The sequence below is a fragment of the Leptidea sinapis genome, chromosome 6, assembly GCF_905404315.1.
Source record: "Leptidea sinapis chromosome 6, ilLepSina1.1, whole genome shotgun sequence".
Classification (NCBI taxonomy): Eukaryota; Metazoa; Arthropoda; class Insecta; order Lepidoptera; family Pieridae; genus Leptidea; species Leptidea sinapis.
This window is the reverse complement of record NC_066270.1, coordinates 3,386,105-3,404,472: the sequence shown is the minus strand read 5'-3', so window position 1 is coordinate 3,404,472 and position 18,368 is coordinate 3,386,105. Positions and strand designations below refer to the sequence as shown.

Sequence of the window (18,368 nt, the reverse complement as noted above, 5' to 3'; positions counted from 1 at the left end):
GTGCTCTATTGATGACGCCCAAATTGGCTTCGAAGCCAATTTGGTTTTGCCCTCCAGATGGCCACGGCATTGGCAATCGCTCGAGATTTCGAGGCCCAGTATTCCGATACTAGGCGAGGCTTTAAGGGAAGTGTTGTCGAAGAGCGGTGATACGACAAATGGGGTTTTTTTAGTGGTAAACGCGCAAACTTGAGTCTTTAGGTTTTCCCTTATTCCCTTGTTACTTCTAGGTTTTCCTTTATTATCATAAAAAAATGAAGGGCGCCGTAGCTACTGAAATTACTGGACAAATGAGACTTAACATCTTACGTCTCAAGGTGACGAGCGCAATTGTGGTGCCGTTCAGAAATTTTGGGTTTTTCAAGAATCCTGAGCGGCGGTGCATTGTTATGGGCAGGGCGTATTAATTACCATCAGCTGAACGTCCTGCTCGTCTCGTTCCTTACTTTTATTAAAAAATATATTAGGATTAAATATATAAGGATTTGGTATATGGTAAACTAAAATGGTGACAGTTTTTATCAAACAGAAAACTCTTAATATAGCGCAAAAAAGGTTTAAGGAGTTTAAAAAGTTTTAATCATCATACAATTAATGTTTGTACTTACCGATATTCGAATCCAGGAAGCCTAGCTTAGTAGGTTAGAGTCACAAACCACTGAGCCATATGGATCAATTAAAGCTAAAACGTGAGCTATGCGATAATAATAAATACATGACTGTTTTTGCAAAAATCTTTGAAACTGTGTTATTAAAACAAAAGTTCCTACAAAATTCCATAATATTTTAAAATAGCTTTATAAAAGGAGTAAGTTTTGTTAAAATGCGATGTTTTTTCACTCAAGCAAGGCACAAAGGCTTCAAAGGGAACGTTAACAACCTGTAACAAGCAAAGAATCTCAAGTTTGCTAGTTGTTAACACTTTTTGTGAATAAACACTTTTAACTTTTGATTCTTGAAGATTTTTGACGGAAATCAGGCTGTGTACTTTGTTTTATTTATAGATTATGATTATACGTAATCTATAAATAAATCCCCTCTTGGCACTCTAGAGAAACCACGTGAGTGATGCCAACCTGCAAAGGATCCACACTGCGTTGCATAGAACTTCAGTGTGTATGTCTTAGAAGACAGTGATAGATCACGAGCAGTGTCTCAAAGAGCTGTTTGACTTGGCTCCTACTGCTGAATTTCACCTTCACACATTTATAGGATAGGATAGAAATGACTGGTAAAATTATTTTTTTAACTACCGTCATCTTGGCAAAGTCAGAGTTTTGGCATCTGCTCACCGGCACATGCGAGCGTCACACAGTTAAGAGTCCACTTCCAATCACTACGAAATAAAGGTGCTGTCTCTGCACTCTGAAAACTTCCTTTTACTAATGTTGTTAAGCACGGCTTCCGTTCAAATAATATCATTTTGTAACCCTTGACGAACTTTCTACAGAACAACGAATGCCGTGCATCGAGCTGGAAGTTAAGGCGCTGGATCCAACATTAGTTTTATTTGTGTGCACTTTGAAATAGGCCTCCCCCAACTCACTTCATGCACTCATATCTTTTCCCGTGCTTGCCATGATTGTCTGCCATTCTTTCTTGCCTTTATTTCTTTTTCCATCTCTTGGCTCCTAGACTGTGACCTTTTTGTTTAGAACAAAATAAGCATCACTTATCTATATATCAGTTAGTCTGGTATATTTCGTACAATTCAAATATTTAAATAATAAATTCCAATTCCATAGAACCCTCAATCGCGAATAAAATTGAAATAAAGTAAAATACGTTTTGGCCTCAGTTTATAAATGTCCCAGTTCGAAGTTAAAACAAACACTCACTCAGCAATAATTAATTATTTCTGTACGACCAAAACACAGCATGTTATATATTTTTTTAAGGTACAATCCATAATTAAAGGAGAGTACTTGGTACTTGATTCTTATTCTGTTTATATTATAATAGAATTGGATACATATTTTTTGTCTGTGGTGTTGGTTAATTAAGCGCAAGCGCCGACAAGTCCGTGTATCCACCTCCCCGCTTCCTACTTCCATTTCCCGTGACTTTTTGAAGTTATACTTCTTTAGGTGCGTTATGTAAAATGAAGATGAGAGAGAAATTTTAAGATGCGCGCGCATCACTGTAACAAAACAGTATCAGGTTGAGTTGGCGTCATTCATTGTTTTTTTTTTTTTGGTTTCTTCGTCCATTAGGACAGGCAAAGGGTTTATTTAATAATTAATTATCAAAGCCATCTATGTAAGATTTTTACTATATTGTTCTTTCTACAAACGTAGAATAGCACGAGGAATAAATTATTTTAAGAATTTTGCTTTATTAGGCCAAAGAAGTATAACTTCTTGCGTGCATACATACGTACACACACACATTTATTTTAGTGATATAATATTTTTCTATAAATATTATCGCATAATATTACATTCTCAAGTATCTCTAGTCTCTCACCATTCATTCCGTATTAATTACATTAAGTACTTTAAAACCTTCCAAAAATATTTATTATAAAAATTTGTTACACTTGTTTTAAATATCCTGAGTTATTTTTGCTTATAATATTATAATATAATAATAATATACCTGCAACCATATTTATAATAAACGGAATAAACCATAAATTATAACATAAACCAATTAAAAGAGAGATAAAAGAGTTTTTGAGTGATATCTCTCACATCTTAAATTAAATATATAAATTTTATTTGTACCAAAATTTATGGACGATGCCAGACTCGAACCTTTCTCGAACTCCAATATCGGGTTCTGTCCGAACACTCTTACCAACTAAGACAACGGTTCGAGTGATGCATCGACCGATGTTCTGGTATGTATTGTTAAGCTCTCAGGTGGTGGCTTCATCTACAGGATCTACTTTACAGTTGATAACCTGCTCAACCCCACAAATTGCATATTAGGAAATGGACTTGAGATGTCACTCTTACAAATCTATCACCGTTTGTTAAACTTCTAGGATTAAAAATACAAATTTTATTTGAATATTGTCCATGAATTTTGGTACAAATTAAATTTTTATAAGATAGAGCTTATTTTGTGGCTGCAGCTTTCTCTTCATTTTCTAATTCCAACTCTTGCAGTTTCTGGAGCATTCGAAGACGTCTTTTTTCCATTGGAGTTTTCAACCACCAGGTTTCAGCAGCTGCATCCTTTAAAAAATCAATCTTTTAAATAACTCTCCCAATTTTATAGAAACTTTTTTGGCGATGTATGTATGCTGTAAGAACAAGTAGCTGCATCGACATTCAAAAGAATTTTTTAAAGACGTTTATGTGGTAAAAGTTACTATAACATTAAATATGACACTTAATGATACCGCAGATTAGGAATTTATTAATTTATTTGAGATTATAAAAGGAAATAATGCAGTTACCGCCTTCAGGCTATTTCAAAAAACAGATTTAATCATAATGAAATTTTCTTCTCACGCTGAATAAGTGATTTCAAGTCCTATTTTGAATTTAAATATTTGAATTTTTTCTCTCTTAATTTACTCGAAAACTCTTTCCATTTACAAAAAAGAGCGGCAAACGAAATATCTATCGTTTGATAGCTTGAAAAAATGAGGTTGCAGAACAACCGCAGTCCGTAACTAAATCACAAATCTTATCATTTAGATTTTGTGTATGGGTGAGTTGCTAACTAATCTAGGCATAGGTAACGGGCGCACATTGAGAGTCGTAACCCATAGCGTCTTTTTGTGACTTGTTTCAACTCATAGTCTGGCCATAAATACTGTTACAATTAAAAATAAACAAAATATTACATTTATGAATTTTGAATCTGTCATTTATATATGATTGTTCATTGAGTTTTCTTATTTTGGCGCCAATACATTGTACAATATTTTGCGATTTCACTTCGACTCACTGTGATTGCATTACACAAATTATTGTAGGTATGGAGCCAATTGCAATTTTTAGAACTCTCCATTCGCTTAGTATAAGTAAAATGTTTGTGTACCGGGCTATTAATAGGTACAATGAGACCTCCTCTGTATGTGACAGAAAAAGAACTGGCCATCCACGTAGTGTTTCTACAAAAAAGGTGGTCAAAGCAGTGAGGGAAAGAATTTGAAGAAATCCTGTCCAAAAGTAAAAAATTTTTTTCGGGAGATGAAGATAGCACCTAGAACCATGTCGCCTATTGTAAAAGATGGCGTAGGATTTTGCAGCCTATAAGAGACGCACTGGTTATTTCTTTACTGATAATTTAAAAAAGAATAGGGTTGTAATAAGTAAAAAGACAATACTATATCGAAGACTTCTTAGATTCGATTTGTTATATACCTGTTCCACATATACTGGCTCCAAGGAACTCAGCTGAACAGCAACCTCGTGAGATGTCAATGCTCTGACGCGTAACTGAAGTCTTCTTTTCGTCGTTAGAACCGATTCCAAAGCTGACAGAAGTGTACCTTCAATAAAGTATTTTTTGTTAATAATCTTAGATTAAGGATTGGTCTCCGCTTTGCTTCAACTAGATACCGCAGGCGTAGTCGCAAAGTGCGGCAACTAATACTACGTCCAAGTGGGCGTACTCGAACTATATGTGACACAGTCTCGAACAATATGTTGACTAGCTACATCTTCTGTTAAACTTTACTAATAATTGAAATTAACAATTGCGTTGCGTAGTAAAATTTTGTAAAAATAATGCTACAAGAAATAAGAAAGACACTGGGATCACATATTATCATCAGTAAGCATTTTGTATTTTATTAATTTCAATGTAAAGTTACACTATATGCGTATGTAACAAAATTTATCATCTAATCTTGTAAAAAAACTACTTAAAACGTCGCGATCTGATGAAAACTCGATTTTCAATAAACGGGGTAAAACCAATATCTTCCCAAATTTTGAGAAATTTTCAAGCGGGAAGTTAAAAACAATTTTTTATATTATAATAATAATAATATTGACACACTTTTCACACAAATTATCTTGCTTGGGGCAAGATAATTTAAGTTAAGCTAAGCATGTAACGCCTGTGTTATGGGTTACAAGATAATGATATATTTAATACAATATACTTACTTAAACATACATAAATTCATATAAACATACATAAAAACATTTAAACATCCGTCAATTATGTCTGTTCCGTCAGATCTAGAACCCACGCTAAGCTCACTTAACAAATTAAAAATAAATTTTGTTGCTATCTCACATTGTTGTACAGGCATTCGTGTGCGGAATTAATAAACTTTCAAATATTTAGTTGTTCAAATCAAATCAAAAATATTTTATTTCGTAGATAAATTGCATAACACTTGAAATATGTCATTTTGTTCATACAGCTCATTCGGAAGACAGATTTCTTTAGAGAAGAACGAGCAAGAAACTCTAAGATTGCTCTTTTCAAAACAGAATGGTATTCATATAATAGAATACAAGTTCTTATTTCCAATTAAATTTACAAAGCATTTCAATTACATAAAATGAATAATGATGCAACAAAAATACTCAGACGTCAATTACTAACGGCCATTTCCAATATTCAGTCTATCTCCGGTTTTGGCCTATATAGATAAAAAATCGTGACTATCGTTGACTTTTCAGTCCCAATAAACTTATCGAAGGTTACTCATCTTACCCGTACACGCTGTCTTTCAATGGGACGTCGTATAGCTTACCAGCGATAGAAGTTTGTATGGAAATTGCAATTCACGCCCCCAATATATGGCGATAAGAATCACTTATCGGGTATATTGTGACAGCTTCAAATTATCGACAATTTGACCTACTTACTGACAGTTGAAGGTAGTAATTTATCTCTACCTGTAGATAGTATATTGGGAACTGCCGTAAATGCCTTACACGAGTAAGTAAAAAATGTAAATTAATAAATAAATTAATAATTATTTGAATTTTTAACATACCGATAGTATACGAGTCGGATACTCTTGATAAGCATGATACATCAAGTCGATTCGACAATGCTCCGGCTCTATGCAGCTTCGAACGCCACATCAAAGAAACACTTCCATAATCCGGTCTCGGGATTTGTATAACTTTGGAATAGCACTGAAATAGCAGTTTTTGTTCAGCCTCCCAAGGTGTTCTTGATGTACCAATAAATATGACTCTATCTTCTGCACAAATACCTGTTTAAGAAAGAATAGATTATTTTGTTTCATTAAAAAAATTAATAAACAAAATAGAAATTGGATACAAGATTTTTGCTACCTTTTATTATTTTAACTAGATCTTTCTTCAGTCGTTTCGGGTCTGTTTTGTCAGTTTTAGGTATTTTTTTGACAAAGGGCTTTTCAGCGTCATCCATCCAGATAACAGCTGGCTGTAACAGTCTTGATACCTTCATAACTAAATGAAGTAGCATTATAAGTCCAGATTTTCCGGGATATTTGCCAACAATATTAGCTGGTGTGAGATCAAACAGCATTGCACCAATTTCGCTGCAAATTGCATGAACTAGCATTTTCTTCCCGCTACCCGATGGACCTAATTTACAAAAAAGGACATTATTTTTCATATTATGCCGTTTTTGTAATTCATTTCTCGTGGCTTTATATTCCATATCCATATTAAATACCCATTAAAGCATTGTTTATTATATATGTATTTCTTATATAGCATAATAATATGGTATATGCTTAACCTAATAAATCTTAAGTAACGCCCATGTTTGCCTTCCTGTGTCCTCGTTTTTATCCCCTACCCCCAGTTGAGTAAAGTAAAGCATTTAGTTTTGCGTTAAATTGTAGCACATATTATATTTATTGTATCATGAGCTCGTATATCCTATTCCATTAAATACATAAAACTATATACTACTAATCAATTATTATGTTCTTTTTAAATACATATTATAAAAACCAAAATTACCTGTTATAAGAACGGATCTAACAAATGGTGCCCTTGCCCTTACGTTTTCTGAGCCAAGAGGTAAGATGCAGTATTCTTTAACTAGTTGTCTTATGTCTCCTAAGCATGGAATTGGTTCTTGATCCTGATTTCTGAATTCATTACCAACAAAATTCTTTTCACCAAAATAGTCATCAATATTGACTAGTGGATAAGGGCGAATGATACCATTTGTGACAAGTTCTTCAAAAAGAGACTCTGTAGTTCTATCCGGTGTTAAGTCTTTCTCTTTCTTCTTTTTGTTTTTCTTACCTCCTCGACGCACCTAACATTATACCCAGTTAGAAAAGTATTATGATGTTTAGTGATTAAAAGTTATGGATTTCTAAGCAAGTTAAGAAATATTGAGTTTACGGAAGATAATTTACCTTTTTCTGTGGCTTTTTCGCCTTTTTGCCTTTATGAGCTCTGTCTCTATCGAAAGCAGCTTGTATTAAATCTAATTCACCTCTCATCATCTCATCAACATCGTTTCTTATTTCTTGCTCAATTTTTCCCAGCTTTTCACGTTCAATCATTTCTTTGTCAAACATTTCATGAATGTCATCTTCAACATCTCTAAATTTCCAAATATCTTCATACCTATTAAAGTTTATCGGAATAAAAAAAAATCTTTTATGTAAGTTTATTTATTAAGACTTTTATACTCACTCTTCGTTGGCACTTATGATCTCTTGCAGAAATACTGAAGGCGTACATTTAAATGTAAACAAATCCTCATTTTCATCTTTGTTTTTTATTTCCTCAGTCTTATTACTTCTTTTCTCCTTACTATCCTTGCTTCGTTTTGATCCTTTAGAAGATATTGGCGATAGTTTACTTAACTCACTATCCACCCCCGTACCTATTAGAGTATTTTATTAGTCATTGAAATTGATATATTTAATAAAAAGTCTTAATTTGTAATTTACAAATAAAAACCGTTAAATTATGGTAAATTTATTTTTCTACTATAATTATATTATGGTTAGATGTGATCTTTCTGATTACCTTATCTTAAATTAGAACTCACAAGTGTACGTTTGACAATTTTAAAGGTAATTATCTGATTATTGCATATTTGGTCTCATGGGTCATTAAAGATCTAGTCATGTAAAAGAACTAACCTTGCCTACTAAACATAGCACGACTCCCACCAGCTTCCTCTGATGGGAATTCTGGTAGTTTGCCTGTTCGTTCGTAATACTCCGTAATCCATCGTCGTAACTCATCTCCAATACGCTCAGCTATTTTTGTTGAATGCTTCGCACGAAGTCGTTCTTCTGTTTCTATTAAGGATTCATTGTATTCACTGTCGTATTGTTGTTGCAATTGACGCCGGTAATCTTTTATCTTAAATTTAATTAATATATTACAACATCATTATGAAAAAACTAATTTAGTGACAAGAACCGATCGAGGTGTATTTAAAACAAATCTTTCATGCTTTTTGAAATGGTTCTGATAATATTATATTTTATACAGCAATGTATCAACTGACACCATTAAAATCGTTAATATTTCAATAAACATGTACCTTTTCAGCTTTTTTAATTTCCTTTGATTCAAGGTATGGTGGTAGTTCCATTCCAATAAGTAGTTGTTCTTTTTGTTTTCTTTTCCTAGTAGCTCTTCTTGCTATGAATCCCCTCCAGACTCTTTGTATAGCAGTAGCGGCAGATGCAGACATTTCCCCTTTCTGATCCCTGCCTTTCTCTTTCAGAAGCCGTATTTCTTTCATAAATTGTCCCCTGTTGGAATAAATTTCCACTGTTTCGTAGGATATTACTGATTAGCAATTTACCTGATACCTCTTATCCTATGATACTTACTATCAAGGGCGGTTTTGTGTGAGGGCCTATTAAGATATAAAGTATAGGGGCTAAATCCAACACAAAAACTGCTTTTTAAAATATTACCAAGAACGTCTCACACTCGCTATTTTATTGTCTTACTCATTTTCAATATCTTAATATACACTGGCCTTCAAAAGTAAGTATCACACTTTTAAAATTGGGATAACGTTTTAAGTTCACAAGATATACTTTCGAAATAAAAAGGACTCCAAAGAGAATTTAATTTTGTACATAAAAACTTTATAGTCGGTAACCTTCTTTTAAGAATTGGCTGAAAAAAAACTTCAAAAACAAAACCATTCCTTATTCAAAGTGGACGTTTCCGATTTACAATTTTAATTTTTACCATTCACATTTTCTTTCTGTTTTAAATTTTTTTCAAGATCGATGGGTCTTGTTTTAAAAAAATATGCTAAAAAGCACATCACATTTATTTATCATGCCTCTTTCAGTTGAAAAATTGCTAGGATCATGGCTTTTCTGGAACTACGCATCAGTATGCGTCGCACTGCAAGAATGGTGGGTGTGACGGTACGAACGGTCCAGAAGGTAAAGCGAAGGTACGAAGAGACTGGACACCATCTGAGGAGACCTTGTAATGGCAGACCCAGGTGTACCAGTGCCCGAGAAGATCGTTATATTATTTCCACTGTGTTAAGAAATCGCCACCAAAATGCAGTTGAAGTCCAGCAACAGCTACTTCAGACCCGGAGGGACTACATTAGTGACAGTACAGTGACAAGAAGACTTGCTGAAGCAAATTTGAAACCCCGAAGACCAGCGAGTGGCCCAAAACTCGAGAGACACCAGTAGCGAGACTAAGATACGCCCGTGAACACATGCAGTGGGATGAAGAAGAATGGTCAAGAATTTTGTTTGCAGATGAGTCTCGATTCTCCCTTTACACTTCTTATGGAAGGCGAAGTGGGAGGCTAGTCAGAAATAGCAGACCACCACCTACTACCCTCAGGGCACTAAAGCAGGCCCTGGTAGAAGAATGGGAGAATATTCCCCAACATCGGCTCCGAAACCTAGTGTTCAGTATGCCAAACCGGCTCGAAGCTGTAATCAGAGCTCGAGGAGGCAATACCAGATATTAAAAATTTAATAACATGTAATACATTTTATTTGAATTTTTTTACACTTAACTAAAAATGTCTATTTTCATTGTCTTATCTTTTTTAAGTTAAAAATGTTACTAATGTATAATTTTAGTTTCTTAGAATTAAAGCCTATAGAATTTGCAACAAAACGTTTTTAATCTTAAATCTCTACCTTCTATAATTAAGAAAAAAAAATAATTTGAAAAGTGTGATACTTACTTTTGCAGGCCAGTGTATATAAATTACGTGACACGTTGTTAGTCCGCGATGGACTCCTAAACTAATGAACGGATTTTAATGGGGATTACTTCATGGAGTGCAGTTTGGTCCAACTTGAGAGATAGGATAGATTTTATTTCGATTTGGGACCCATAGTTATTTTTATTTTCAATATTTGTTTTGTATGGACATTTTATCTATGAGAGAATTTAGTGACGCAAGGTTTGACAGTTCCGCTGTGAAACAATTTCATTATAACAATTATTGATTAGCAAGTAGATAATAAAAAGCATTTATTTTCTCAAATTGGGATTCCTTTGGATTTAGATAATTTATACATCTAGATAGAGACGATATAGCTATTTCTGCTAGACTATTTACCGGTGGGAGGCTCCTTTGCACAGGATGCCGGCTGGATTATGGGTACCACAACTGCACCTACTTCTGCCGTGAATCAGTAATGTGTAAAAATTACTATGGATCGGTCTAAAGGGCGTCGTAGGTAGTGAAATTACTGGGCAAATCAGGCTTAACATCATACGTCTCAAGGTGACGAGCGCAATTGTAGTGCGGCTCAGAATTTTTGTTTTTTTCAAGAATCCTGAGTGGCACTGCATTGTAATGGACAGGGCGTATTAATTACCATCAGCTCAAAGTCCTGCTCGTCTCGTCCCTTATTTTCATAAAAAAACGACAAGCGATGAAAACAGGCCAGGTTTATTACTTTAGTGTGCGTGACAAGCTACGCCTTATACAAGCAATTTGTACGTCACTTTATGTTAGTGTACATACAATGCTCAAAATCTCTATTTTGTTAATCTCTATCAACTGTCAACTTCAATCTTTTTGACGTATTCACAGCTGTCACAGTCTATTCAGAAGTATAACAGCCGTTCCCAATAAAGTATCTACGGATTGAGATGAATTACTACCTTCTACTGTCAGTAATTAGCTGTCAAAAATCTAAAGCTGTCCCAATATACCCGATAAGTCATTCTTATCGCCTTATAATGGGACGCGTGAATTGCAATTTCCATACAAACTTCTATCGCTGGTACGTACGTCCACCCATTGACAGACAGCGTGGATAAGGTCAGTTACCGTCGATAAGTTTATTGGGACAGAAAAGTCAACGATTGTTACTATTTTTATCTCAAGTAGGCCACAACCGGCGATAGACTGAATATTGGGTAGGGCCGTAAGTGATCTAAAGCTTTTGGAATTATTTTTGACATCATTAGAATTTACTTTTTCTGATATGAAAATAGTATTCTGCTAGTAAAGTAATAGTAGATTGTTAACCAAGGGTCGAAAGAATCAATTCCCGAGGTATTTAGACGCCCAAGCGCAGCAAGGGCGGCTATAGTCCGAGTAGGAATTGATTCTTTTACCCGTGTTAAGCACTTTACTTTTCATTTCGAATATGAGGAAGATAAAAGTAGTTGTTTATCTAAACTATTTATTGATAATATATCATAATATTACGAGTACCTATTTATAATTAGTTGTCAAATTAGGACAATTTATGTCGACTTTTTAAATTTTAAATATAGAACTCACCGCGTAATTGTTGCGGCTTATTCCGCTCAAAGAAGTTAACGCTATGTTCACACTGGCTGTTAAGAAAGTCACAATATGGCCACAGCATTTTTTTAAATTAGTTTGTTTTTACATAAAAATCGTCACAGCTGACAACATTTATATTTTTCATTCCAGCCCTTAGGTGGGAAGTAATTTGTATGAGTTTTTCCCTCTCTATGCAGGGAAGCAGCATTTTCCACCTAGTAAGCAGATCAAAACAACATTACTTTTCGAGTATGAGATATGAAAAATAATATACCTCAGTCGGCCTTGTCTAGCTCGTTCATGGCTCTGGATGATGATGACCGCTTGTTGTTCGTTCAGTACCAACGGTGTTGGTTTGGTTGGCTCATATCCCAACTTCTTTAGAATATCCAGAATAAACTGACGACGGTCTCCTAGTTCCTTCTCTCTATCTCTCAGGAAGTACTGTGGAATACAGGGTTCTGCGTTCATGGGAGTTACTCCCAACTTTTTCAGAGCCTTGAAAACAGGAAAACACATGTGAATTTATTGAAATTAGCTTTTGTCAATCAAATCACTTTATTCATGTAGCTCACGGAAATGACACTAATGAATGTCAAAAACAATTTTTTTTCTTAATGAATCTACTGCTACTTGGTAAAGGGTTGAGCTAATGAGAAGAAGTAGCAAGAAACTCATTGCCACTCTTTTAAATCAATATTTACATTTTCATCATAATGTCGACGAAATGTTCAGATAATAAAGTATTTTTTTGTGAAAATAAGGGACGAGACGAGCCATAATCTAGCCAGAAGAAACCAGGCTAGATTAGGTGCACCACAACGGCGCCTATTTCTGCCGTGAAGCAGTAATGTATAAGCATTACTGTGTTTCGGTCTGAAGGGCGCCGTACTTAGTGAATTTACTGGGCAAATGAAACTTAACACCTTATGTCTCAAGGTGACGAGCGTAGTTGTAGTGCAGCACAGAATTTTCGGGTCTTTCAAGAATCCTGGGCGGCACTGAATTGTAATGGGCAGGACGTATCAATTACCAGCAGCTGAACGTCCGGCCCGTCTAGTCCCTTATTTTCATCAAAAAAAAAGGTAAAAAAAGACCTACGTTTTAGTTAATTATAATTTATCAAAATTTAATGTTTTTTTTTATCATTATTATATTTTTATTCAAGGACATTAACAAATAGAATATATCTACCATTCATTATTTTCAATTTACGAATTTTGCATGGCCATCGAAATAATATGGTCGTCAATATGAAATAAGTACTTAAAACTTTTCAATTTTAAAATTCATATCAATTTCAAATATCTCACCTTTTTTATGCGTAAGGAGGACAAACGGGCGTACGGGTCGCTTGGTGTTAAGTTATCACCGCAGCACACATTCTCTTGCAACAGCAGAGGAATCACAGGGGCATTGCCGGCCTTTAAGGAAGGTGTACGCGCTTTTTTGAAGGTACACATGTTGCATCGTCCCGTAAACACCGCACAAGGAAGCTCATTCCACAGTTTTGTAGTACGTGGAAGAAAAAATTCTTGAAAACCGCACTGTGGAGGACCGCCACACATCCAGATGTTGGGGATGATATCCTAATTTGTAGCGTGTCGTGCGAAAGTGGAATTCAGAACAATTGTTTATAATGAATACCTTAATAATTTATCATTATAAAATCGTAATAAGATATCAATTTATAAGGTGCCTATCCATATAAAAATTGCATTCATATTTATCATCTGTCTCCATAGCGACAACGTTTAAAAAACTTAACTCTTTAATTATTCAAATAAAATTTGAAAACAAATTTTGAACGATGCGGGATTCGAATCCACGACCTCTGGCGTTCCGTGCCAGTGCTCTGCTAACTGAGCTAAACGTTCGAGTGACGTACCGTCATAAAATCTTGTATGCTTTGTTCAACTCTCAGGTTGTGGCTTCATCTACAGGATCCACTTTACAATGGAATGGATCCATTGTTAAACCCCAATATTTGCATATTAGGAAATTGACTTGAGATGTCGCTCTTGTAAATTTAAACAATTTGTTATGTTTTTAAAGTGATAAACCTCACTTCTAGGATTAATACACAAATAAAAATTGAAAACAAAATTTTATGAACGATGCGGGATTCGAATCCACGACCTCTGGGGTTCCGTGCCAGTGCTCTGCTAACTGAGCTATACGTTGAGTGACGTATCGTCATAAAATCTTGTATGCTATGTAATCTTTTATTATTTGTGGTGAACAGCATGCAAAAAAAAATCTTATACTAGTGGACCCAACAGACGTTGTCCTGTACACATGTCGTTAATTTTAAAAATCGGTCCAGCCGTTAGGAGCAGTTCACTAACATACACATGAGCAGGAGAATTATATTATATGGGCGGAATTGAGAATCTAAACCAATCTCAAATTCACTGAAACAAACAAAAAAGTCATCAAAATCAGTCCAGCCGTTTAGGAGGTAGTTTAATTGTGAATCTAAACCATTTTCGAATCCACCTGAAGACACACACCAATCTCAAATTCACTGGAACACACAAAAATATCATCAAAATCGGTCCAGCCGTTTAGGAGGTAGTTCAATTGTGAATCTAAACCATTCTCGAATCCACCTGAATACACACAGAAAGTTTCATTAGAATCGGTCCAGCCGTCTAGGAGGAGTTCAGTGACATACACACGCACACAAGAATTATATATATAAAAATAAAGGTATAAAATTCTCGTGTAACAATGTTAGTTACCTTACTTCTCCGTAACGGCTTTACTGATTTTTACCAAATTTTATATGCATATTCAGTAGGTCTGAGAATCAGCTACTATCTATTTTTCATACCCCTTAGTGATAAGGGTTGTTCACCCTTAACATATTTGTCTAATATTTGTGCAATTTTTTTTGTTTTTATTTTATTATGATTCAGAATTAAAAAATATTTTAAATTTAAAATTTTCGCCCTTATACGATCGATAAATTGAATCGAAAATAGTTCTAATATTTTTGTATCGCTATTTTTACAATATTCTGTTCCATTCACAAAACCGCCATAGGGTTGCAAGGTAGCAATCGAATACAATAATTGTACTACGATAATATATTTGGTACGTCTGAGAATCGGTAGCATCTATTTCCTTACCTCAACAATTTTTGTTATTGAGTTTTTTTTAATTACTTTATATGGCAATAAAACATTTGCTGGGTTAGATAGTAATATTATATTCGTTAAAATTGTTACAGAACATATAAAATATCATATAATATTTGGAATGAACAAACTTCGGGATATCACAATCCACTAATTACAACTAATTAGTGCGGTAGTCGAAAGTGAAGACCTTATTTTTCGGCAAGCGATGAAAAAACACCGGCCACCAGCTAATTTAATTTTAATACTACAATTTTTATAAGCCTAGCCTAACTTAGACTATGTAAGCTGTGAAAACGTCGAAAAAAATTGAGTATAGAGTTAACCTCTAATTTGAGCAATTCACGCACGCTAACACAAATTGTCATATATATCGCGAGTGTAAGACTAAGCTTGTCACACACACTTTTTCTGCCGTGAAGCAGTAAAGTGTAAGCATTACTGTGTTTCGGTCTGAAGGCCCTGTAGCTAGTGAAATTACTGGGCAAATGAGATTTAACATCTTATGTCAAGGTGACGTAACGGTCGAGCGCAGTTGTAGTGGCGCTCAGAATTTTTGGGGTTTTTCAAGAATCCTAAGCGGCACTGCATTGTATTGGGCAGGGCGTATCAATTACCATCGGCTGAACGTCCTGCTCGTCGCGTCCCTTAATTTTATAAAAAAAATTAAACTAATATTCCTGGCCTGTTTTCATCGGTTGTCTAACAGCAAGAGACTCTATGTATAAATATAAATTATCTAAATCTCAAAAGTGAACAATAAATTAAATAATCTAACGAATTACGCTTATATATCAGCTCGTTTATTAAAAGGCATAAAAGGCATTTATTTTCTCAAAATGGATTCCTTTAGAATTCGTTTTGATACACAAATAAAATTTGGAAACAAAATTTTATGAACGATGCGAGACTCGAAGCCACGACCTCTCGCTTACTGTGGGAGTGCTCTTCCAACTGAGCTAACCGTTGGAGTGACGTATCATCATAAAATCTTGTAGGCTTTCAACTCTCAGGTTGTGGCTTGATCTACGGAAACGCACAGAACTCGAGAAGTCGTGGGTTCGAATCTAGCATCGTTGATAATATTGTTTTCAAATATTATTTGTGTATTAATCCTAAAAGTGAGGGTTATCACTTTAAAAACATAAGAAAGTATTTATTCTTTATGATGTCATTATGATGATACAAATGGCGCTCTGAGAGAGAAGAAGGGGTGCAAGAAACTCTCCTAGCATTCTTTTTATACGCTCTTTTTAATGAAATATACAATATTTTTCTTTATCATTAAAAACTAATCAATATCTTACCTCATCGTCATCATATGTATAATCAGATAGGTTTAGTTCCACCAGGTCAAATTTGATCTCCAAGAGGCGCCCAAGGCAAGCATCTAGAAGTCTCTTGATAATCCTTCGCTTTTGAGGCTGTAGGATTTGATCGTATGCTGTATCCAGCCTAGAAAGTAATATGGTATACCTAACTCGTAGTTCCGATAGAATAGGATTAAATGTTGATTTTTCAGAAGGCCCTGCTTCAAAAATCGCTTCATCAGCTTGCGTGCATTCGCCGATCAACTCTGAAGTCTCACTAATCAGGGCATTGTAAGTCTTTGTAGACATTTTCAGTTTGTTCGCTTTGTCAAAAATGTTAAAGTTTGTCAAACTATCCTTAATTTATATCTACACTAGCTCATCCGGCGACGTTGTCCTGTATACACGTCTTAAATTTGACAAATCGGTCCAGCTGTTAGGAGTTGACGAATATACACATGGTCAGGAGTATTATGTATGGACTCATTCTCAAATTCACTGAAACTGATCATCGAATCCACCTGAACACACAAAAAAAGTCCAGCCGTTTAGGAGCACTGTCAACATACGTACAAAAGAATTTTATATATAAAGATATGCTATTGTTAAACAAATAACCACAAGCATTTCAAATAGATTACCATGTAATGGTATCAATTTAACTTTAATTTTACTTTTGTTTTCTGACATTTATTCTGTCCGCTATCAGTCCTAACTCCCTAAGCTAATATTGAACAAACAAACGTTGCTATAGCAGCATATTACCAAACATATTTCATTCCATAAGTATTCAATTCAATTTGAAGTATTTCCACGATATCAATTATCTTTTTTAACAATGTTATGATACTTTTTGCTCTTAATAGTGATTTTCATTATTATAACACTAGAAATAAGGGATTGCTTGTAACTAATTCTAGTAGGCTTCATAAGATACATAATAGCTTTAAGGGTAAATGTATACACTTGTATAATAAAGTCCCAGCCACTGTTCAGACATTATCTATAAATAAATTTAAATGTTCTATAAAAAATGGCTCTGTCGTAAATCCTTATTACTCCACTGCTGAATATCTAAATGATCGGACAGCCTGGGACTAGATTGTCATTATTTTATAGCAATAGAAATGACTACAATGTTGTATATTTTTATTGAAAAGAGCGCAAAAAAATAATGCTGGGAGAGTTTCTTGCGCTGCTTCTTCTCTCTCAGAGCGCCATTTGTTTCCGAAGCGGTAGTAGTATCTAGTAGTTATTAGAAATGACATCAAAAATAATTCTAGAGGATTCAATTTTGAGAAAATAAATGCCTTTTATGCCTTTTTAAAACAATTGCACATAAAATTATTGTTAATCTTATAAAGTTTTACCCTCAGTATTTTACGAGTATTTCTACTTAATTATTACTTTCACTGAAGATATTTGAAAAATATAAAGAAAAAGTGTGTGTTTACTTATGTATGCACGCAAGAAGTTATACTTCTTTGGCCCAACGAAGCAAAAATCATTTAAATAATTAATTCCTCGTGCTATTCTACGTTTTTAGAAAGAACAATCTTGTAAAAATGGCAAAGATGGCCTTGACAATTAATTATTAAATTATGGATACGGCTGTATGGGCTTGAACCCTTTGCCTGTCCTAATAATGAAGGAAGAAACCAAAAAAATCACGAATGTCGCAAACGTCAGGAAAGTTTAGGAACCGACTTCAACCTGTTACCTTTGTGTTACAGTGATGATTTGTAAGACGATTAAATTGTAAATCTTGACTTAAAAGAGTGGCCATGAGTTTCTTGCTATTTCTTCTCATTAGCTCAACCCTTTACGAAGTAGCGGTAAATTCAATAAGAAACAATATTTTTATTTTTTTTGACATTCATAAGTGTCATTTCCGTGACCTACGTGATAAAGTGTTTTTGAATTTGAATTTGAATTTGATGTTCGTGCATCTTAAAATTTCACTCTCATCATTTTTTCATTACGCGCCTAAATAAGTATAACTTAAAAATCTGACCAATTTAAAAGAAGTCCGGGATCATATTATATGCCAATTTATTGCAAACAAGCCACAAGAAATATTTTATGCTAGTAATAAATTAAATAAATGTAAAATTTTAACCATTTCATTCCCATTTCCTTTACTCTCAGCTTGAAAAAATCTTGTTGCGCACATTTTTTTTTAATGATAATAAGGGACGAGACGAGCAGGTAGTTCAGCTGATGCTAATTGATACACCCTGCCCATTACAATGCAGTGCCGCTCAGGATT

The 18,368-nt window shown here is 34.5% G+C and overlaps 1 protein-coding gene across 1 annotated transcript; it reads right to left on the bottom strand.

Annotated features, from left to right (window-relative positions):
- Positions 1-1,995: 1,995 nt before the first annotated feature.
- On the bottom strand, positions 1,996-16,408 carry LOC126965183 (IQ and AAA domain-containing protein 1-like). Its single transcript, XM_050808624.1, has 12 exons — positions 16,097-16,408; positions 11,921-12,144; positions 8,440-8,653; positions 8,030-8,255; positions 7,575-7,767; positions 7,292-7,505; positions 6,885-7,188; positions 6,225-6,500; positions 5,918-6,142; positions 4,323-4,450; positions 3,067-3,182; positions 1,996-2,059 (listed from the first exon to the last, which is right to left on the bottom strand). The coding sequence occupies exons 1-12, from the start codon at positions 16,406-16,408 to the stop codon at positions 1,996-1,998; spliced, it is 2,496 nt and encodes an 831-aa protein (XP_050664581.1).
- Between the last annotated feature and the right edge of the window lie 1,960 nt (positions 16,409-18,368).

What these genes read in the sequence shown, in the direction of transcription:
- LOC126965183 (XM_050808624.1), bottom strand. Translation starts at nt 16,408, where the DNA reads ATGTCTACAAAGACTTACAATGCCCTGATTAGTGAGACTTCAGAGTTG. An exon ending in TAGATCCGTTCTTATAACAG is followed by an intron (nt 6,501 to 6,884) that starts GTAATTTTGGTT and finishes TTTGTAAATTAG; the next exon opens with GTCCATCGGGTAGCGGGAAG. An exon ending in TCTAGTTAAAATAATAAAAG is followed by an intron (nt 6,143 to 6,224) that starts GTAGCAAAAATC and finishes TTTCTTAAACAG; the next exon opens with GTATTTGTGCAGAAGATAGA.